This window comes from Mustela nigripes, chromosome X (assembly GCF_022355385.1).
Source record: "Mustela nigripes isolate SB6536 chromosome X, MUSNIG.SB6536, whole genome shotgun sequence".
Taxonomy (NCBI): domain Eukaryota; kingdom Metazoa; phylum Chordata; class Mammalia; order Carnivora; family Mustelidae; genus Mustela; species Mustela nigripes.
Genome location: NC_081575.1, coordinates 67,909,298 through 67,932,605, shown reverse-complemented (window position 1 = coordinate 67,932,605; position 23,308 = coordinate 67,909,298). Strand labels below are relative to the sequence as shown.

The following is a 23,308-nucleotide window of genomic DNA, read 5'->3' as shown; positions in this document are numbered from 1 at the left end:
CCCCCCCCCCACCTCCACATGTGCATAGCCTCTCCCATTATCAACATCCTCTAGCAAGTGGTGCGTTTGTCACATTTGATAAACCTACACTGACACATCATAATGGCCCAAAGCCCATAGTTTACATTAGGGCTCATTCTTGGTGTACGTTCTGTGGGTAGATACGTATAATGATACGTATCTGCCATGATCATGTGTAGTTATTTTTAGAAGAGTACTCAGAGACACACATAGGTTTTAAAATAATTACAGGTGAGATAAATGAATCAGTGCTGGAATTTGCTTCAGAATAATTTGGGAGGAGTGTAGAAGTTGAAGTGTAAGTGAAACAGGATTGGCCATGTATTGACAATCACTGAAGGTGGGCAATGGGTACATGGAAGTTCATCATATTGTCTGTTTTTGTATTTGTTTGAAATTCTCACCTCCAAAAGTAGAGCAAGAGTCTAAGATGAAGCCGGGGTACGGTTTTTCGGGTCTAGGATAACATGGGACACTACTGCTGGTGACAGAAGTAAATTTATGGAACTGAAGTCTGCAAAAGTCATGGCATTTTTCTTTTTTCTTTTGTAGGGCCTGAAAGTCAGTATACTAAGACTGCTCAGGAGATTGTAAATGTCTGTTACCAGACACTGACTGAGGTAGGTGGTAAAGAGAAGGTCTTCTTGGGATGTAGCATTCTGGAATATCTTTGTTCCTTTGGGTGGAAGTCTTCCCTGCCTATATCATTTTCATATGTAACCTCCCACCTCATATCCCTCATTTCCTTTCCTGCTTTATTTTCATACCTGGTGCTAAACATTTTTAACAAATTATATGATTATTTACTTTAATTATAATAAGTGACCTGTCACTAGAAGAAGCTCCATGAAGACAAGGATTTTTTTTGTCTGCTTTGTTTACCTTTATTTTATTTTGTTTACTAAGTAGGCTCCACTCCCATCGTGGGGTTCAGACTCACAGCCCTGAGATCAACAGTCAGATGCTCTACCGACAGCCAGCCAGGCACTTTCAGTGCCTAAAACCTACATTCAGTAAATTCACTAATTTTCTTTATTTCTCAGTATGATGAGCATTTGACTCAACTTGAGAAGGATATTTGTACAGCTAAGGAAGCAGCTTTGGAGGAAGCAGAATTAGAAAGCTTGGACCCAATGACCCCAGGGCCTTATACACCTCAGGTAAGTCTGAAGACTAGGAACTGCCTCTTAGAGTTTTCTTATTGGTTTGGGGGAATTGGGAGCATGTTAACAGTTATGTTTACTGAGATGCCCTTCTTCTCTGTCCTTCCTCTTCATATGCCTTTCGTGTGCTTTCTTGTCTTCTCAAAGGCTAAGGTGAGTGAGGGCCATGGGTCTTGGTGGCCTTGTGGAATCCAGAAGAAGCAGGTGTGGGATGAATGAGTGGGGTGGGGTCTTAGTTCTTTGGGCAGTGTTTAGGAATACCAGATTCCTGACTGCTATGGCCATAGGTATCCTCTTCAGTCTCTGGAGTTTCCTTACCCATGAATTGGGGTTCTAGGATATCCCTAGAGGATAGAATTCTCAATTAAAGGCATTGGCCACATTGTTCCTGTGCCTCATAGATGTCCGATTACTCATTTCTTCAGATGTGTCTCAGTGTAGCTCAGATGTCACCCCTTTTCCTGGATTGATTCCCTCTACTTGTAAATGAGGACAGGTAACATTTATAATGTTCTTAAAGTTACATGTCACAAGAGTAGGGAGCAAGGTTAAAAGGAAATTTTTAGTCTTTGTGTTCTGTCACTTGAATATATTGGAACATAAGCATATGTTTCCATATTTGAAGACTAGGACTTAGCAGAATATAGCTGGTGCTTGGTTTCTGTGTTGAAGGCACTATGGTAAAGTGGGAAGTATGAATTTTGGCAATAAAACAGGCCTGGGTTTGAATCTTAGCTCTCCTCTTACCTAGCTTTGTGAACTTGGCAAGTTAGCTTAAATGCTCTCAGTCTCTTTTTCTATAAAATGTACTTTTCAAGATTATTATAAACATTAAATGAGTTAATTTGCCTGGCACATAGGAGACATTCAGTAAATGTTTCCTTGTCTGTGTGAAGATTGTCTGCAAAGTTCTCAGACTTCCTTTCAAATTTCACCAAATATTTTTTTGTTTTTTAATAGTTTTTTTTTTTTTACACGGGGAGGGAGGATACAAGGAGGCAGGGGGGGGGGGAGAGGGGGGGGGGGGAAGCAGGCTCCTCACTGAGTGGAGAGCCCGATGCGGGGCTCAATCCCAGGACCCTGAGATCATGACCCGAGCCAAAGGCAGAGGCTTAACCCACTGAGCCACCCAGGCACCCCAAATTTCACCAAATATTTTAATGCAGAATTCTCCCAATTCCCACTGGAAAACTTTTGTTCATTCTGCTCTGAACTGATACTGCTGCCTGTATGATCTCTGTTGGATTATTGCTGTTTGTATTTCATGCACTCTCCCTATCTTTTACTCTCTCTCACCCCAAAACCTAGGTTACTGAGGGGCCAAGTATAAAGAGCCCTAAGATACTACTTCAGGCCCAGAACAAGGAAAGGCTCTTGGAGTATGTGGGCAGATTGGGTCCGGGGGGCTTGGGTGAGTGATGTTGCCCAGAAAGGTCCTTTTTGCTTATACGCCCACAGCTCCCACGAGGTCCTTTCTGGTAAGTTAAAGCCTGGGTTTTAGCCATCACTTCTCAGAAGAGTCTCGCCACTGAGCAGCACCTGCTTAGCTTTAATCCATGACAGCATAAACCTAATCCTTTGGTGAGTCAACGCCTTAGACCCAGAGGTTATCTTCCTTTCTTTCCTGCTCCTCCCACACTGTCTCAGGTAGCTGAGGAAAGCCTGGCAACTATTCTCCCTTCTGAGCAGTTGCTGTCATTCGGTACAGTTAGAGGGTCCCCTGCGAAGAGCAGGGTGTAGATAGCGCCTCTTCATTATTCCAGTTCACCCTCTCATCGTTGTCTTCACTCAGATGTGCACACTATGAAACAGTAAGCCCCATGTGTTTTCTCTTAGCCTGAGGACGATGCCCCTGCGTGATTGTCCTTACTCATCACTACTTTCCAACCCAGTGTTATCAAAGGGTTTGTCATAATTCTGGTTGTATGGAAACATAACAGTAATCTTACTTTACTTCCAGCCCTAAACAGTGGTAGTCAGTACCGTGTTTTCACTCAGTTGTTCCCACCAGGCTTGAATTACACCCTACATTGCACCTAACACTTGATCTAAAATTGCTCACTTTGCAGTTTCCCACTAGCTCCTCATTCCCTGATTTTCTCTTCTGTTCAACCACTAGTTTACCTACTCTGTAGTGCTTTAAATTCTGTTACCTCTTTTTCCAAAACCCTCTTCAGTCATCCTTGCTTGTTTGCTTTTAAAAACACCCGACAAAGTAACATATATGTGGGGTTCGTTGGGCAATACAAAGGAGAAATAAGGGGCACCTGGGTGGCTCAGTCATTAAGTGGTTGCTGCTTTCAGCTCGGGTCATCATCCCAGGGTCCTGGGATCGAGCCCCACATAGGGCTCCTTGCTCAGCAGGGAGCCCTTCTTCTCCCTCTCCCACTCCCCCTGCTTCTGTTCCCTCTCTTGCTGTGTCTTTCAAACAAATAAAATCTTTTAAAAATATTTTATTTATTTATTTAGTTAGTTAGTTATTTGACAGAGAGATCACAAGTAGGCAGAGAGGCAGGCGGGGGAGGGGGGAGGCAGGCTCTCTGCTGAGCAGAGAGCCTGGTGTGGGGCTCGATCCCAGGACCCCAAGACCATGACCTGAGCCGAAGGCAGGAGCTTAACCCACCGAGCCACCCAGGCGCCCCAATCAATAAAATCTTTTTTTAAAAAAAAAGGAGAAATAAGTTACCTAGAGTTAAGTCCACCAGTCCAAAAGAACCAGCCACTGTGAACATTTTGGTGTGTTTCTTTCAAATCTCTGGGGTGTGTGTGTGTGTGTGTGTGCGCGCACGTGCACATGTTCACGCACATGTGCATGTGCACACCAGGGTATGTAGACACTTTTAAAGTGAAGTTGGTCAGTATGATTTTGTGTCTTACTGTTTTCACTTCACATTATGTTATGGACATTCTACCTCATACGTCTTTGAAAACATGGTTTTTAAATAGCTGCATTATACTTCTACCCCCCAGAGTTTTAGAGAATGCTTTCCTACTTCTCCAGCCTGTTTATCAGTTCCTCCTGCCCTCCTGTCACTGAAAAGTCCATTTGCTAAATCCCTCTTCTCTTCAGGAGAGGGAAGAGGGAAAGGATCTGTAATTTATTGAATTACAAATTATCTTCATTCTCCCAACAGCCTCGAGAGGCAGACATTATCATCCATGTTTTATAATTGAGGAAACCAAGGCTTAGAGTGATTAAATAGTTTGTTGAAGTTACTCAGCTAGCAAGTGGTGGAGCAAGGACTCAAACCCGGGGTATTTTGTTCCAAAGCCCGTATTGTTTTGTTTTGTTTTGTTTTGTTTTTTACCACACCATTTTGCCTCATAGCATTCTCTGATGAGCTCACAAACTATTAACCCACTACATGCTCTTGTTGGAATTGGAATTCCTTTATGCAATTTCCTATTAGAGGCCTCTAAACCAAACAAGATTGCACAGGTATGAAGGCCTAGGCCTGCCAACAATAAGACAAGGCTTAGAGGACACTAGGTTATTGACCAGAAAGACTGTCAGGACATAGAATTATCCCACAGCTTTGATGCTTTTCTGTTTTAGGCTTCTGATATGAGTCAAACATCAGATTCCTCTCTGCTAGAATGAGCAAACATTTGTAGGATTCCCCAAAACCTGCCCATAAAGCTGTGTCAAACTGTTTCTCTTTAAATGGATTGTTCTGCATGACCTTTTTCTGCAGTGAGTGCTCTAAAAGGGAGTTCTGGATTTCTTACTCCCTTTCCTAAACAGAAGCTAAGTTGTACATTTGTGCCACAGCCTCCTGATTTGTATGACACCAACACGTCCCTCAGTATGTCTCGAGATGCCTCTGTATTTCAAGATGAGAGCAGTATGTCTGTCCTGGATATTCCCGCTGCCTCTCCAGAGAAGCAGGTGACGCAGGTAGGATGTTCTTCTTCTCGTTGCGGCATTGGTAATGTGCTTTGGTGTGGGGAGTGGGAGAGAGATGATGTTGATACGTGACATGCATCATGAATGATTGGGCCCCTTTGGCCCTGGGCATGAAGGCTTAGAAGTGGGTTTTCGAGGTGGGCTGGTGGCAGGTCTCATGACCGGCATGGTCTTCTGTCTGTCCCCATGGGCAGAGTCAGGCACAACAGCTCCTCAGGGAAGGCACAAGTATGAAAAGTGTATGAGGCATCAGAACAACCTCACAGGTGACTAGAAAGACCAATTGCATTCAGAGACAGAGTTCAAAATAATTGGCCCTGCTACCGTACTGTATGGATGCTATAATCTAAGTTAAAATTATTTATAAAATTAAGTTAAATTTTTAAAAATTGGCCTGTTCTAGAGTGCCCGAAGATGCTCCTGATCTGAAGCCAAAAATCCTATCAGCTGCTCTGTCAGGCTTCCACTGGAGAGTACAAAACCCAGGAGAGTTTTTCTATCCCGAAGAGTCCTAACAGAAGCTAAGGAAAGCTTGGGTTAGGAAGGAAGAGTCTCCTTGTGATGATACAGCAAGAGCAGACCAAGGACCTTCCTATTCGGGTTTTTTGTTTCTTGTTGGTTTGTTGTTTTTGTTTTTGCTTTTTTTTTATAACTCTACCAGTGATTTCCAAAGAATGGGAAAAAGCACACATGCCTTGAGCTGTGTAAACAGCCCCCACTAGCTGTGGGGTTGGCTGGGATGTCAGGGAGGAGCATCTGGCCTGGGTAAGAGCCCGTGGTTAACTCCTACAGGCACGTCCCTCAATGATGTGCTGTTTGTGTTCCTTACTCAGATGCACCAGGGCCGAGGTAGGCTGGGCGAGGAAGACTCTGATGTAGATATTGAAGGGTATGATGATGAGGAGGAGGATGGGAAACCTAAGACTCCAGCCCCAGTGAGTATGCTTATAGAAGGCTTATGGTTACGTTACACCCTCGTACGATAGGAGCCCCACTAGCACAGGGCAGGCCAAATCCCAAGCTGATATCAGAGAGTCCGTAGTGAGGCCCAATCAGACTTTAATCCTTGGAAAATTAGCTAAATGAATTCATCCACCACAATTACTTACCTTCTTGTGAGGCAGCAAGGGGGGTGCTGGTGGTGGCTTCTGGTCTCTTACTTGGTCGAGTGATGGGACTTTGTCCTCAACTGGTCCCATTCAGGAAGGCGAAGATGCAGATGGCGATCTTGCCGATGAAGAGGAAGGAGCCGTGCAGCAGCCTCAAGCCAGTGTCCTATACGAAGACTTGCTTATGTCTGAAGGAGAAGATGATGAGGAAGATGCTGGGAGTGACGAAGAAGGAGACAATCCTTTCTCTGGTAGGTCTTGTCCGTGACTTCTGTTCTACGTAGCTCACCATAGCACCCTAAGGACTGGATAGGAAACTCTGGGCCACGTGTGCTTTTACCAGAAACTGCTCTTTTCTTGAAGTCTCATTAATAGACCCAGAGTCCTCAGTGCTCACAGGATGAGGACCTTCATCAGCCTTTGAGGAGGTAAAGAAATGTAACATAGAAGTTCAAAAGGTCATCGTGGAAGAGGCAATGCCTCAGTAGCATCTTTGACTTGAATATTTGATAAAGAAGAGCGAAGAGGTGTTGTGTTTATAATAGGGAAGTGGTGGGAGGGGATAAGGAAATAAGATCATCCTTTACTCAGCCGTAAGAAAGAATGAGATCCTGCCATTTGTGGTGACATGGATGGACCTATAGAGGGTATAATGTTGAGGTAAATAAGTCAGTTAGAGAAAGACAAAATACCACATGATTACACTTATATGTGGGATCTAAAAAAACCGTACAAAGCAGAAACAGACCCCTAAGTACAGAGAACAAACTGATGGTTTTCAGAGCACAGTGGGGTAGGAGGGGTGGGCAGATGGGTGTGAAGGGGAGAGGGAGATCTAGACTTCCAGTGACGGAATGAATAAGCCACGGGAATAAAAGCACAGCATATGGAATGTAGTCCATGATATTGTAATAGTATTGCACGTTGACAGATGGTAGCTACATTTGCAGCAAGCATAGCATGCAGTGCTGTATGTACTGCCAAACCACTGTGTTGTAATCCTGAAACTAATAACGTTGTACGTCAACTATCCTTCAGTTTAAAAAAAAAAAAGATCCTACTTAGTTTATTTTGTCAATTAATGACAATGGCATGGAAAAGTACAGGAGAAGATTGGGAGAAAAACAAAACTGGACTGAGGTGAGAAAAGGAAGTGGTTATTTGGGTTCTGTTTCCACACTGTGGTCTTGCTAATGTTGGTCCGAGGTGAAGAGTCCAGGCGGGGTGCCTGTGTAGATGGAGGGCAGGAACTGGTTTGGAAAGACCAAGCCAAAGATGGCAATTCTGTCCAGCTTATCTCAGGACCGTCTTCTTTTTACAGCTATCCAGCTGAGTGAAAGCGGAAGCGACTCCGATGTGGGATCCAGTGGGATAAGACCCAAACAGCCCCGCATGCTTCAGGAGAACACAAGGATGGGCATGGAAAATGAAGAAAGCATGATGTCCTATGAGGGAGACGGTGGGGAGGCTTCTCATGGTTTGGAGGACAGCAACATCAGGTAATCGGCAGCAACACACTCCAGGGCTGTGGCCTCAGGGCCCAACTGTGATGGCAGAGGGCCCAGCCTCAGATTACTTTCATCCAACAAACATTTCCACAGCTCCCTCAAGGGCCAGGCATTGTGCTGGGCCCTTGGGGAGACACAGAGGAACAAGCCATATCCTGCCCTCAAGGAGCTCACAGTCTCGTGGAAGAGACTGATAACAAACAAAATCATTGCAAGTACAGTGTGCTGTACAGAGGGGGTATCTCCCTCTGCTTGGAGGGGGCAGGGAAAGCATGGAAGATGAGGGAACATGAACCTGGCAGTAAGGCCAAATAGGAGTCTGCTAAGTAGAAAAGTGGCAGGAGGTGAGGAGACCCTTAGCGACAGAACAGTAGGTCCAAAGGCACAGAAACCAAAGGATGTTCCAGGGTGAAGGGAGGTTGTGGGGAGTTGTGGCTCCAGAAGCAACAGGCATTTTATCGTTGAGGACCTTACATGACATGTTAAGACACTTGGAGCTTGGGTAATAGGAATCATCACTTCAAGGAGAAAGAAGTAACGTCAGATTTTTATGTTCAGTAACTCTAGGGTAATGGTAAGGATTTCAAATGGGATCTGTCAGAAGTGGGGGAAAGAAAGGGATATATTTAAGAGCTATTCAGAGGATAGATCAGTTGGATTTGGGAGATACGGACATAAAATGAATGGGAATGTCACTGAGAGAGGGAAGTGGAAAGAGTATTCGATGAGGTGGGAAAGGAGGGGAAAATGAATTTGTCTTTGGACATGTTAGATTTAAGGTACATCAGATACATCTAACCACATGTGTCCAGCAAGCAATTAGAGTCTTTATGTACTCCTTAAGCAAATATTTATCACAAGTTCAAAAGCAACTAAGGTGTGTTCCCTTCTTTCAAGGAGCTCAGTGTAGTGGGGAACCTAGAACAGGTTAATAGACGATCATAGTGTGACATGGAGCGTGTTCTGATAGGCAACTGCAGGGTTTTTCTGGGGCTTGGGTAGGAGAGGGATGGGGGAGCTACTTGGAGAAGGAAACTGAACTAACTCAGATGAGCAATTAGCTAGACCAAGAAGGAAGCGAAGGGCACTTCGGAGAGCAAGAACAGTGTGTTATGAGGCACTAAACAGTTCTAGCGTGTGCAGGCAGCTTGGTGTGGCCGGAGCTTTTCATCCATGATCTGTGTGATAGAGACGATTTACAGAGGTAGGTAAGGACCAAATCATGAAGGGCCTGAAAGTTCAGGGCAGACATTGAATGAGAGGTATGAGCAGATCTACATTTTTGCAAAGAGTGTTCTGTACCTGAAAAGAAATGCACATGGCCAATAAATATATGAAAAAATAATTCCCCTAGGAATTAAAGGAAGGCAATAAAACAATGAAATGCAGTATTTTTACTACAAGATTAACAAAGATTAAAATGAATGATAATGCCCAGTGTTGGGAAGGTGTGAGGAAAAAGACATTCTCCAATGACTGCTGGTGATGTGAATTGATAAAATGAGTGGGTAGGAGAGAGGCATAGCAATTTATCGTTATAAACCAAAAGCTTAAAAAATCTGCATCCCCCTTGGCCCCCAAAATTCCATGTCTACGAAATTATTCTGTATCAGTAATGAAATACGTTCATCAAGACATTTGTACAAGGAGTTTAATCACAGTATTGTTTTTTGATATGGGGAATATTGGAGACTGCTTCAGTGTCCCAGTGAGAAACAGTTATTATCAATCATGTGATGGCCATATAGTGGAGTACCATAAAGCAGTTGAAAGCATGCTATAGATGTGTGTTTATTGACATGGAAGGATGTTCATTATAATCAGTGAAAAAAGCAGAATCCTGAAGTATTCCAATTTTGTAAAGTAAAAATGTTTAAGTATCTAAATTCAGTGCATAGAAAAAAAAAATTAAGGTGATCATATACCAGGAGATTATCTCTGGGTAGTGGAGTTACTGGTGGTTTTTTTTTCTGGTGTGTATTTTATTAAAAAAACAAAACAGTGAACATGCATTGCGTGTATGGTGGGTGTGGGGGGGGGTTTGTTTTGTTTTTTGTTTTTTAGCAAAATTAAGAATAAAGAAACAAAAAGAGCACTGTGGCAGAAGTGTGAAGAATGAACTGGAGGAGAGCAGGACTGGAGGCATGGAGATTTATTTCAGCGGTGCAGGCCAGAGATAGCAAAGGACTGAGCGAAGGCAGGCAGAGTAGAGATGGAAAAAAGGGACAGAGACAAGATATATTGAAGAAGTAGCATCTTTAGTACTGTTGACTAACTGGATCTATAGACAAGTCAGGCTGTAAGTGGGAGAGGAAACTCTGAGGCTGTCTGAGCATTTACGGCCATGCCAGCTGGCAGTGTGGTATTCAGGGGTTAGGGGAGCTTTTCATTCGGGTTCTTGTGAACGTGATATTGGCAGGTTGATGTTTTGCACAGGATCATTTTCCTGTCGGGGACCTATAGAACAGTCCAGAACGAGTCATTTTGGTGTCCAGGGAAGATGAGATGGGCTGATCCCGTGATGGCCCCGAGAGCAGGATGGTGCCTGAGCTTGAGAGATGGCCTGTTTCTCTTCTCAGTTATGGGAGCTATGAGGAGCCTGATCCCAAGTCGAACACCCAAGACACGAGCTTCAGCAGCATCGGTGGGTATGAGGTATCAGAGGAGGAAGAAGATGAGGAGGAAGAGCAGCGCTCTGGCCCCAGCGTACTAAGCCAGGTCCACCTGTCAGAGGACGAGGAGGACAGTGAGGATTTCCACTCCATTGCTGGGGACAGTGACTTGGACTCTGATGAATGAGGCTTCCTTTGGGCCTCCCTTTAGCCTTCCCTGTTCTCCAGCCTAGGTGGCTCACATTCTCTAATGTTCATACCTGTATAGAGTCTGATCCTGAAATCACGAGATTGACTAACGCCTTAGCCCTTAAGAAATAGTATATAAATGGTAATAAATCACCTCCTCTGATCTTCCTAGGGCAGTGTCACACTTTGATTGAAAACCAAGCAACCCCTTTTCCCGTACCACTAACAAAAGGAGAACAGTCTCTTCTTTCTCCAGTGCCCTCCTTTAGCTCCACTTACAGCTCTTGGTATCCCTTTTTTCCCCAGGAAGGAGAAGAAATGATGAAAGGACTAACAAATTTCACTTTCTGTCTTCTTGGTATATTAGACATTTTCCAGGCATGTTATCATCTCAGTTTTCTAATTTGCAGGCTGGAACAGGTGACAGCCCCCTTGCTGGGACAGAGAATTGGGTTCTGCTCGACTCTGTTTCCCAGTAACCACATAAACCTATTGGACAAACTGCCCATTACTTTATTTATTTGATTATACAATGCCTTGTCCCTAAATGGATTTGGGGCAAATGGCTATCAGTCTTTCGAGCAGCCTGTATGTCAGAAATGGTATATTGTCATGTGAATGTGTTCCATGCCCGTCATCCCCAAGGGACAAGGTAGGAAAATGGTGAGGTCCTTAGTGCAAACACTGTGTGTCGTCTTTTGTTTTTTTTTTATGCCTAGGATATGGTTCTGTGCATTGTAGGTGCTCAGGAAATGTTCTACAATCATAACATCCTTGAAAGACTTGTTTTTTGACCATCTGCTCTGTGGTAAGCACTCAATCAGATCCTTGGGGTGCAAAAGTAAATAAGACACACAGCTTTTAACTATAGAGCTTGCCCTCGATTTGGGAGAGGGGAGTAGAATTAAAAACTTGTTTCTTAAATCATTACCATGGTGCTGTGAGCTAAGCGCAATGAAGACACTAAATGTAAAATAGAGGGGAAAACAGAGGAGTGACTGTGTCTGAAAAAGTCAGGGAGGTCTTCCTAGAGGTAATTTATAGGCTGACTGTTGAAGAACGAGTAGGAGCTGCCAGATGGAAAAGTCCAGGCAGAGTGTAACCTGCTGTCTCTACTAGAGATAGCAGGGTGAGTTCCCGATCTGTGCATGTGTGTGCCTGCCTGTCTTGTTCCAGAAAGGGGTGGAGGTGGTTTGTGCTCCAGTCCTTTAATGCTGGAGTGCCTGGAGACAAGACGGAAAAGACTGGCAGGAAACATACCCTTGATGCTAACGGGTGTGAACTGTAATTATAGGAAATGAGTGCATCAGATTTGTGTGTTAGAAATTTTCTATACGTGGAATGAAAAACATTGAAGAATCCTATGTAACAGACAAGTTTAACTCCGCTTTTGTAAAGACAAAACCACGTGTGTATATGTGTGTATATACTTGTATATACAGAGGAAAAGGTCTGAAGGGATATATGCTGAACTGTTCACAGTGATAACCTCTGGGAAATGGGATCGGAGGGGAGGGAGCTCTGCGGTTGTGTGTATATTGGGAATGTATTGTGCTTTTATTTCTATATCGTTTGAAACTTTTTACAAGTATGTACTATTTTTGTAATAAAAAGAATCTTTTTAAAATACCCAGCCATAGTGTGGAGAATGGTTTGGAGGGGAGCAAATCTAGTCAGTCTAGAGCTGAGGGGCGTGAATTTGAGAGATCTTCAGGGGGTAGAATCAATAGGACTTGACCAGCTGGCATTCGAGGGTGAAAAAGGAGGAATGGGATGGAAGGTGCTTTCAGGATTTGGGTTTGGGAGACTGGGCGGGTGCATGGTATGCATTCATTTGTTCAACTTTTATCAAGCAGTCTGCTGGATGCTGATATAAAAGTAAGGTCTAGTTTCTGATTGCAGGGAACTTTAAGGGCTGGAATGAGAGGGAGAGACATGTCAATAAGTTTAATAAAATGTACTGTTTGCAATATATACTAGACAAGGATCTGTGGTGAGAGGAAGGAGTTACCAACTCTGCTTATGGAGTAAGGATGTGCTGGTTTCACAGGGGAGAACTTTGAGATGGATCTTGAAAAGTAGGTAGTTTGCCAGACAGAGGGAAGGGGAGGGAGAAGGGCCTTCTTGACAGAGGGTGTGGAATTACCCAGCCCCTTCAAAGAACGAGTAGTTCTGGATGGGTGGAACAGATGGATCATATGTCAGATGGTGAGGACCGTACTCACGATCGGTGCTCATTTTAGAGAGAACGTGCTGGCCGCACTTCGAAAACGGATGGACTGGGGGAAGAGAGTGGTGCCAGATGAGAGGAGGCAGACTCAAGCTGGCCGAGGCTTGGGCAGTAGGGACGTGATGAGAGGTACACGTTGGTGACTGATTGACTGGATGATGGAAGGTGAAAGAGCGGACCCTAGGTTTCTGACCTAGGTGACCAGGTCAGTGGTGATGCTGTTCACAGGCTGCAGTTGGAAGGTAGGAGAAATAGCTTCGTTTGGTTGGAAGCATGGAAATTGAAAGGGTGATAGGTGGAAACCCTAGGATTTGTGTAACCTCAGGAGCAGGTGCGATCGGCCAGAAAAACGTGTCATCAAAAGAACATGGAGGTCAGAATCCCGGTGAAAACCAGTATTTGGAGGTGGCCAGAAATAGAAGCAAACCCAGAAAAGTGGTATTTCTCAAACCAAAGGAGTTTTAAGACAAACCACTCCCCCGCCCCCCGCAAAAATACATGGTTGCCACGGAGCAGTAGAGTAAAAGGAAGCCTGAGGGAGAGAGCCTTGGGTTTTGTCACCTAGGAGGTCCCTGGTGGCCTTAGCTAGCAGAAGCAGTTGTAGAGGAGTGAAATTGGAAGCTAGCCAGCAACAGGGTCCAAGGAGCCCATGGAAGATGAGAGTGACCATAGAGACCATAGACTACTCTTGAGAAGCAAGGCTGTGAGGCTTAAAAGGGGGAGATAAGTAACCATGCCTATATGAGCTTAGGGGAGAAAACAAGAGAGAAAGGGGTTGGGGGAAAAAAAAAACAGGATAACTGTTGGGAAGCCCTGTGTGAGAACAGGTGGGAATGTCAGGAAGCAAAGCCAGCACGCATACCAGCAGGAAAGAAGTCCTTTTCCCTGAGATCCCAAAGGATGGAGGTCCCAGATCAGTGTGTAGATATGGGAAGTAGGAAGCTGGAAGAGTTCCCACTTAATAGCTTCGGTTCCCTCTGGGAAAGAGGGAAGAAGATCCTTGGGAGAAAAATGAAAATGGTCTGGGATCGTGAATAGAAGTGTGGCGCTACTGGGGGAGGTGTCCCCATTGGTAGCAAGGAGGCAGAATCGTGGCACATCCATTCGGTGGAAAAGCGTGCAGCTGTTAAAAATAGAATGAGGAAGAGCAGTGTGTATTCATAGGGAATGGTGTTCTTGAAAAAAAAAAAAAGAGAGAGAATCGGCAATGATGTTTGATTTCATTTGTTTGGGGGACAAGGAGGATATACATCCATGTTTGCATACTCACAAAGAGGAGGTGACAAGGTGCACTTGAAGCTGTTAACACCTCTAGGAGTGAAGTAGAACGGGGGAAGGGAGGGAAGGAGGGCTCATTCTTTTCACCCCAACCCCTCTACTCATGTTGAAGTGTTTCTTTTTGGTTTGGTTTTTTAATGGTCCCTGAAGGAGGGGTGCCTGGGTGGCTCAGTGGGTTAGGCCACTGCCTTCGGCTCAGGTCATGATCTCAGGGTCCTGGGATCGAATCCCGCATCAGGCTCTCTGCCTAGCAGGGAGCCTGTTTCCTCCTCTCTCTCTCTCTGCCTGCCTCTCCATCTACTTGTGATCTCTCTCTGTCAAATAAATAAATAAAATCTTAAAAAAAAAAAAAAAAAGATAATGGTCCCTGAAGGAAATGGGAGCTGGAGCTGACAGGAGCCAAAAAAGGATTGCTGGGTGTTGAACAAGCAAATGAGGTTACAGACGTTAATTTGAAACGGCACCAAATTGGGGTGCCTGGGTGGCTCGGTTGGTTAACTGTCAGACTCTGGATCCCAGCTCAGGTCTTGATCTCAGGGTCACGACTTCAAGCCCTGCATTGGGCTCCACGCACGCCCACCTACTTAAAAGTGAGTAAATACATACAAATATACACACATACCTTTAACCTTTTACTTTATTGTGTGATTTTTCCCCAAGGCTGTGTTGACAGCAACACAGCTGTCAGGGTGTAGAACCAAAGGTAAGCAGTTTGGGGTGAAGACCCAAATATAGGAGAGAAATTGGTGGAATTTCTTTTGGTCACTCTTTGTTGACTACTCTGTACCAAGACCTTGCTGGGTGGCTGTCATTGGCAGATAGGTATGCATGTGTTACTTTGATAAAGTTAAGATGTTTTGTAAAAATCTGGGAAGGTAAGCAATGAAAGAACCACACAAGATGCTTTGAAAGACTGGCCAGAGAAGTGTGAAGGGAACAGGATATACTGTTTTCAGGGAAGCCAAAGGAGAATTTCAAAGGATAGAATTGAGGTCAGTGATGTCTAGTACTTGCAGAAAGGTCACTCGTGTCCTTTGGACTTGGCAATCAGTGAGCCTAGTGCAGACCGTTTTCTTGGAGTGGTGGGTACAGAAACCAGATGGTAAGTGGGCTGAAGAATTAAATGTGAGGAAATAGACACAGAGCTTGATTTGATTAAGTAATAGCCATCATTCACTGTGCCAGCCTCTGTGCAGAGAGCCCTTCTTACCTAACCTCACTCAGTCCAGAACCATCTATGAGATAGGTGTTACTATTCTCATTTTAGAAATGAGGGAACACGTTCAGAGGTACAAAGGGTAGAGGGGTTAGTCTTGGACTGCAGAAGGACCCCCCCCTTTTTAAGATCTATTTATTTATTTTAGAAAGTGTGAGTGGGGGATGGGGGGAAGAGAGAGAGGGAGAGAATCTCAAGCGGGCTCCCCACTGAGCGTGGTTCTGGACATGGGGCTTGATCTCACAATCTGGAGATCATGGCCCAAGCTGAAATTAAGAGTCACACGTTTAAGTGACTGAGCCACCCAGGTGCTGCAGAAGGATGCCCTTGACCAGAAGAATGAGTGTTGGATATATCTAAGCAGTAGGAAGGGGGTAAACCATGCCTCTGGGCATTGTAGACCCTAATAAGGAGTTTTGTCTTTATCTGAAAAGTAGTGAGACACTTTTCTATGTCAGAGGAGTGGAGCTGGAGAAGGTTCCCTCAGCTTTGTATTTTTAAAACTTCAATCCCTTATCAGTATAAAAATAGCTAATTTCTTTCCTATTAGTAGTTTAAGTTTTCTTTCCCAATTCCAGGGTCTTAGGTATCACAGGACAGTATTTGCCTAAATACAATAATCTGACTTGATTCCCCCTGACTTTGAAGAGAGACAACTGGTGTGCTTATTAAAAACCCTGTTTCCCAGGCCCCAATCCAGCCCTCTTGAGTCAGAATGTCTAGGGAAGAGGACTGGTGTTATGTGTATTTTATAGAGAGCCCAGGTAATTCTTAATCTGAGAGGTTTGGGAAACTGATCCAGCGACATTCCCAAATTACTGCTAGCCTCTACATCAGCTGTTGTTTTTATTTAGTATTTTTTAAGGATTTTATTTATTTACTTGACAGAGAGAGAGAGAGAAATCACAAGTAAGCAATGAGGCAGGCAGAGAGAGAGGGAAGCAGACTCCCTGCTGAGCAGAGAGCCTGATGCAGGGCTCAATCCCAGGACCCTGAGATCATGACCTGAGCCGAAGGCAGAGGCTTAATCCAGTGAGCCACCAAGGCGCCCTTTTATTTTATTTTTTTTAAAGATTTTATTTATTTATTTGACAGAGAAAGAGATCACAAGCAGGCGGAGAGGCAGGCAGAGGGAGAGGGAGAAGCAGGCTCCCTGCCAAGCAGAGAGCCTGACATGGGGCTTGATCCCAGGACCCTTAACCTCACTGAGCCACCCAGGTGCCCTGAGGCGCCCTTTTATTTAATATTTTTTTAAAGATTTTATTTGAGAGGGAGAGAGTGGGCACACAAGCCGGAGGTGGGGGTGGGGCAAAAGGAGAGAGACAGGTAGACTCCACACTGAGCGTGGCGCCCAACGCTGGACCCAGAGATCATGACCTTAGCCAAAATCAAGAGTCCTTCAACCGAATGAGCCACCCAGGTACCCTCAGCTCTTCTTAAACTAATATATATCCAAGTGGCACTGGAGTCACTTATTACAAATTCAAATTCCTGGGCTTGGAATGTGCATTTTTAATATGCCTACCTTAATGTAATAATAGTAACAATATCAATAAGATTTTTTTGGTAACTATAAATGCTTTCGAAGAAATACACAATCACAGGTTTTTTTAAATTATCGGGTAAATAATGCAAACTTATCTTTTGCTTTTTGGCTCATAAAAATAGTCAAATGTTCTAAAAATAAGTTACCTTTATTTTTTTAAGATTTTGTTTATTTGAGAGAGAGAGAGAGAGAGAACACAAGCGGGGAGAGGGAGAGGGAGAGAAGCAGGCTCCCTGCTAGGGAGCCCGATGCAGGACTTGATCCCGGGACCCCGAGATCATAACCTGAGCCGAAGACAGACGCTTAACCAAATGAGCCACCCAGGCACCCCTAAGGTACCTTTAATATTTTGTATCTCACCCATTATTTACAAATGTTATACAGAAACTGTGATACTTTATATATAAATTATAAATTCTACAAGTTGGCTTAAATAGATGTAAGAGTTTCAAAATCATTTCTCTTGAATTTTCCTTACATAGGTTTGGATTTCCTACATTTTGGGGACTTGGAATCCAGTGTTTCCAATCAACTCCATATTACAGCTTTTCGAATTTTTAAAAGATCCATTCACCCTGATTTACAATAAAATAAAAATGTATGCTTATATCCTATATTTGTGACTCTCTCACTTCTATAGTACAAAAAAGACCTATCAACCAAAAATTGGGGTTTTTCCTATCTATAATATATGTAAGAAATGCTCAAATAACAGAAGAAGCACAATTAAATTGCATTTCAGTAGGCAGTAAGGAATAAAAAAAGAAAGTTGGGGTGCCTGGGTGGCTCAGTGGGTTGAGCCTCTGCCTTTGGCTCAGGTCATGATCTCAGGGTCCTGGGATCGAGCCCTGCATCAGGCTCTCTGCTCAGCAGGGAGTCTGCTTCCCTCTCTCTCTGCCTGACTCTCTGCCTACTTGTGATCTCTGTCAAAAAAAAAAAAAAAAAAAAAAAGATTTAGGGGCCCCCTGGGGGGCTCAGTGGGTTAAAGCCTCTGCCTTCAGCTCGGGTCATGATCCCAGGTCCTGGGATCGAGCCCCGCATCAGGCTCTCTGCTCAGCAGGGAGCCTGCTTCCTCCCTCTCTGCCTGCCTCTCTGCCTATTTGTGATCTCCGTCTGTCAACTAAATAAATAAATAAAATCTTTTTTAAAAATGTAGTATCAATGATCACAAAACTGTTCACTCTCCCTTTGTTTTCTTCTTTATGAAGTCAGGAGTATTTTAAGAGGAAGAAATAGCTATATTGGAAAACTGGAAGCAAATGTCTAAAGTAGAGAAATAGTTAAATAATTAGGCAGGAAAAAGGATTTGCAAATGAGAAATAGTTGCTTCAGTTTTCCCAGCTGTGTCAGAAGAAAGTACATCAGTAGTAGTAAGTGTATTAAACGCTGTGTTTTTTATGATTGATTTATTTATTTGAGAGAGAGAACAAGTGTGTGCTTACACTAGCATGAGGGGTAGGGGCAGAGGGATAGGGAGAAAAAGAACCTGTTATTTTTGGAGGGGGGTGGAAATCTTAAGCAGGCTCCACTCCCAGTGCAGAGCTAGACACGGGGCTCGATCTCACAACCCAGAGGTCATGACCTGAGGTGAAATCAACATTCGGATGCTTAATGACCTAGCCACTCAGGCATCCCTGGGAGAAGGATTATTATTTTTTTGTTATTATTAACATACAGTTACATTATTTGTTTCAGTGGTACAGGTCTGGGATTCATCCGTCTTACACAATACACAGTGCTTGCCACAGCACATACCCTCCCCAGTGTCCAGCCACCCCATTCCCCCACCCCACTCCACTCCAGCAACCCTCAGTTTGTTTCCTGAGATTAATAGTCTCATATGGGGGCGCCTGGGTGGCTCAGTCGGTTAATCTTCTGCCTTTGGCTCAAGTCATGATCCCAGGATCCTGGGATCAAGCCCTGCATCGGGCTTCCTGGTCATCAGGAATCCTGTTCTCCCCCTCCCACTCACTTTGCTTGTGTTCCCTCTTTTGCTGTGTCTCTCTCTGTCAAATAAATAAATGAAAAATATTTTTAAAAAAATAATAAGAAGAAGAGGGACGCCTGGGTGGCTCAGTTGGTTAAGCTGCTGCCCTCGGCTCAGGTCATGATCCCAGAGTCCTGGGATCGAGTCCCGCATCTGGCTCCTTGCTCAGTGGGGAGCCTGCTTCTCTCTCTGCCTCTGTCTGCCGCTCTGCCTGTTTGTGTTCTCCCCCTTGCGCGCTCTCTCTCTCTCTCTCTCTCTCTCTCTGACAAATAAATAAATAAATAAACAAATAAATAAAATATTTAAAAAAGAAGAAGAAGAAGAAAGAGTCTCGGGGCACCTGGGTGGTTCAGTCAGTCAAGCGTCTGCCTTTGGCTCAGGTCATGATCCCAGGGTCCTGGGATCCCTGCATCAGGCTCCCTGCTCAGTGGGGAACCTGTTTCTCCCTCTGCCATTCCCCCCAGCCTGCACTCTCTAGCACACGCACACTCTCTCTCTATCAAATGAATAAATAAAATCTTTAAAAAAAAAGTCTCTTATGGTTTGTCTCCTTCTCTGGTTGTTCTGGTTTCATTTTGGGGGAGGAGGATTATTTTTAAAGCCTCCCAAGTAGTAGGGAGGACTGTCCACCTCTTCCCCAATCCCTGATTTAGACAATTAGATGAAATTTCTCCAATTTTGCAAAAATTCTTAGGCCTCAGTACTTAAATTCAAACACAACTGATTCCTTATCAATAAAATTTTCAGCTTTTGGGGCGCCTGGGTGGCTCGGTGGGTTAAGCCACTGCCTTTTCTCAGGTCATGATCTCAGGGTCCTGGGATTGAGCCCCGCATCGGGCTCTCTGCTCAGCAGGGAGCCTGCTTCCCTCTCTCTGCCTGCCTCTCTGTCTACTTGTGATCTCTCTCTCTGTCAAATAAATAAAATCTTTAAAAAAGAATAAAAGAAAATTTCAGCTTTTATCTTTGTTCTGCTTTATCAAGCAGCTTTCAGTCTGTCAAACAGTGGTTAAAATAGTCTTTTCTTGAGATTTGTACTTATTGACAGAGAGAGAGCACAAGAGGGTGTGGGCCATAGAGGGATAGGGAGAAGTAGGCTCCCCGCTAGGCAGGGATCCTGACACGGGGCTCGATCCCAGGACCCTGAGATCATGACCTGAGCCAAACGCAGACACTTAAGTGACTGAGCCACCCAGGCACCCCTGAAATAATGAATCTTAACTTGCTCAGGGAGTTGGGGTATGGACAATTTTGAAAATATAAAAGGGCACCTGGGTGGTTCAGTTGGTTAAGCATCTGACTGGTGATTTCAGCTCAGGTCATGATCTTAGGGTCGTGGGATCAAGCCCCATGTCGGGCTCCATGCTGGGCAGAGCCTGCCTGGGATACTCTCCTTCTCCCACTGCCCTTCACCCCCTTTCCCTCTCAAGAAAAAAAAAATGTGGTAAGCACTGAACTCCTCCTCCAGAAAAAAATGTAAATATATACATAAGGTTCTGTATATAAGATGTTTCTTGGACTCCTGGTTAAGTTAATTTGAAGGGGGTGTGGCCTGAGGTGTAAAGAAATGTTCTCTCCAAAGGTATCTAAATCTCAAACAATAGAGCATAATTTAAATACTCCTAAATCCTAAGAAAGAATCCTAAGCAAGTTACAGGCCAGATTTCGGTGTTACAAGAGGAAGGAAAGTTGGGACAACATATTTTCATTCTCTTGAGGTAAGTTTACAAGTCATTCCACTTTCTCTATCCTTCTACATGCCAGCTGTGACTCTGCATTCCAAGAGAGTCTGTCTGTGGACAAGGAAAAAAGAGCATTCCAGCCAGAACCCTCATTTCAGATGCAAATGTCTTGGAGACAATGTAATGGTGGTTTGAAATACAGGCTTAAATGTCGCACTTAAGGCTTCCATGACTTCCTAGCTGTGTGACCTGGAGCAGTTAGCGAAAGGTCCGTTTTCTCAGCTGTCTGACAGGGCTGTGGAGAAAATGACAGGAGCTGATACATATAAATTACTCAGCACAGTGCCTGCCACATCTTACACAGTCAACATTAGTGTGGTTTATTATATATTCTGAGAAAATGAGTTCAAACATTGGGAATTACATTTCTTATCAGTGTAAGGAATTCCAAGTCCTTAAAGTGAGATCTTAAATTCCAAACACCATGTACTCTTAGGGTTTTCCAGACTAAGTAGGAGTCCTCAAGAAAGGATGGTTTGTCAGAATTACCCAAGAGGATTTTTCCAAACGTTCATTCTCCCGTGAATCTTCCCCACATTCAGATCTGCTTGCATCAATCACCCTGAGCTGTTTTATGCCCTTAGCTGAAAATCAGTGCCTTGGTGAGCCACTGTTACTGGGGAAAATGTGAAAAGGTAGGGGGAAGCTGAAAACCTTCAGAACCACATACCGACTTCATCTCCCATTATGGCAGGGCCAGAAAATTGAACCGTTCCATTTACTTGACTTCTCTTTATTGAAAATTAACTCTTGAGGCACCTGGGTGGCTCAGCCGGTTAAGTGTCTGCCTTTGGTTCAGGTCATGATCTCAGAGTCCTGGGATCAAGCCTTACATCAGGCTCCTTGCTCAGTGAGGAGCCTGCTTCTCCCTCTACCTTCTGCTCCCCCTGCTTGTGCTCTCTCTCTCTCAAATAAATAAATCTTAAAGAAAATGAACACTTTATGACATAATCAAATTTAAAACACAAATATTTGAGGGCTCTAGACATTTCCAAGTACTATAATACACCCAAACTATTGTAGATGTGGAAAAGGTACATGATTTTCTTCACCACTAACTTTTATTTATTTCTTCATTTCTTTTAAAATTTTTATGTTTAGTAGGCTCTACGCCCAACATGGGGCTTGAACTCACAACTCTGAGATCTAGTGGGACACCACCGACTGAGCCAGCCAGGTCCCCTTTTATTTATTTACTTAATTTTTATTTTCAGTGGGTTCACCACTAACTTTGTAATTTCAATTTCATTTTAGCTCTTCTCCAAGTTTCTTGATGTGTTTCCAATATCCAAGGTTAGAATAAAATTGGGGGTTTTTAAATGTTTGTTTCGGGGCACCTGGGTGGTTCAGTGGGTTAAGCCTCTGCCTTCGGCTCAGGTCATGATCCCAGGGACCTGGGGTCGAGCCCCACATCGGGCTCTCTGCTCTGCAGGGAGCCTGTTTCCTCCTCTCTCTCTGCCTGCCTCTCTGCCTACTTGTGATCTCTGTCAGATAAATAAAGAAAAAATCTTTTTAAAAAAAATAAATAAAAATAAAATGTTTGTTTCTTGTTTCCTCTTCTTTCAAATTCCTTTTTTTTTTTTTTTAACTTTAAAATCAAATTGTAAGTTACTGGATTTAACTCTCAGCTCACCAGTTGAGTATGGCTTCTTCTAACTTTGAGCAATAAATATCAGACTGGACAGAATGTATTTGCCAGAAAATGTAATATAATTCTTAAAAAGGTAAGATGAGGGGGCGCCTGGGTGGCTGGGTTGGTTGGGCATCTGCCTTTGGCAGATCATGATCTCAGGGTCCTGGGACCAAGGCCTACATCAGGCTCCCTGCTCCGAGGGGAGCCTGCTTCTCCCTCTACCTCTCCCCCTGCTTGTGCGTGTGCTCTCTCTCTCTCTAATAAATAAATGAAATCTTTAAAAAAAAAAAAAAACAAGGTGAGGATATTCTCTTATAATTAAACCAGAAGTTGTTCCCTTTAACTGCATCCTAGCATGATCACTTTTTTAAAAAATTTATTTGAGAGAGAGAGAACTCGCACATGTGCAAGCAGGGGAGGGGCAGAGGGAGAAAGATAAATCTCAAGCAGACTCCCAGCTGAGTGCAGAGCCTGATGTGGGACTCGATCTCAGGACCCTGAGATCACGACCTGAACTGAAATCAAGAGTCAGGTGTTTAACCAACTGAGCCACCCAGGCGCCCCACGTGATGACTTTTCAAATGGTTATTTAGAAGTAAGTTATTACATAGTCATACATCCACTTGATTATTACCTACTTTATATCCCAGTTTAGTCCATTGACTTTTAGCTCAAGAGCTCTCTTCATCTCATAACATAAAATGCAGGTTTTTCCACGCAAACCTCTAATTATTAACATTCAAGCTGTGTTGGTTGGAGTCATGTGACAAGGACTGCCTGGAGCTTTCCCTTGATGTCAAGTCTTAGAGCCTCAAGACTGAGACGATAGTCTCTAAATATATTGGCAAAAGAGGCTAGGTTGCCCTGTCCCCTCCCCCCAGTACTCATTACGAAATAACTGAATTTTCATGACCTCTGCTGTCTTCCAACATATGCTATACTTATGCATTTTTCCGGGAATCCATTTCCCTACCCAGTCTGTGATATCCTGCTTTGGAGCCTGAAGGCAGTTCAGAGAGGCCCACATGCATGATTTACAAAATAACTAGACAAGATGACTTCTGACATTTTTTCAAATTAAGATAATACATCACAGTGCCTAAGAACATGGCTTTGAAGTCAAACTCCTGTGCTCAAACTCTGGCTTTTAAGGCAAGTCCCCCGACACTG

At 43.9% G+C, this 23,308-nt stretch overlaps 1 protein-coding gene across 7 annotated transcripts in view; it reads left to right on the top strand.

Annotated features, from left to right (window-relative positions):
- TAF1 (TATA-box binding protein associated factor 1) overlaps positions 1-17,382 on the top strand; it is a 75,190-nt gene extending 57,808 nt beyond the window's left edge. For 4 of the 7 annotated variants that reach the window (XM_059385839.1, XM_059385840.1, XM_059385838.1 and 1 more), the window contains exons 33-39: positions 574-641; positions 1,065-1,181; positions 4,957-5,082; positions 5,925-6,026; positions 6,295-6,451; positions 7,522-7,699; positions 10,288-12,142. In XM_059385839.1, the coding sequence (XP_059241822.1) occupies positions 574-641; positions 1,065-1,181; positions 4,957-5,082; positions 5,925-6,026; positions 6,295-6,451; positions 7,522-7,699; positions 10,288-10,507 (968 nt within the window). In that variant the 3' untranslated portion in view covers positions 10,508-12,142. Of the gene's footprint in view, positions 1-573; positions 642-1,064; positions 1,182-4,956; positions 5,083-5,924; positions 6,027-6,294; positions 6,452-7,521; positions 7,700-10,287; positions 12,143-17,261 lie in introns of those variants that run through there. The other 3 variants (XM_059385843.1, XM_059385841.1, XM_059385842.1) reach the window with 2 other exon arrangements.
- Positions 17,383-23,308: the final 5,926 nt, after the last annotated feature.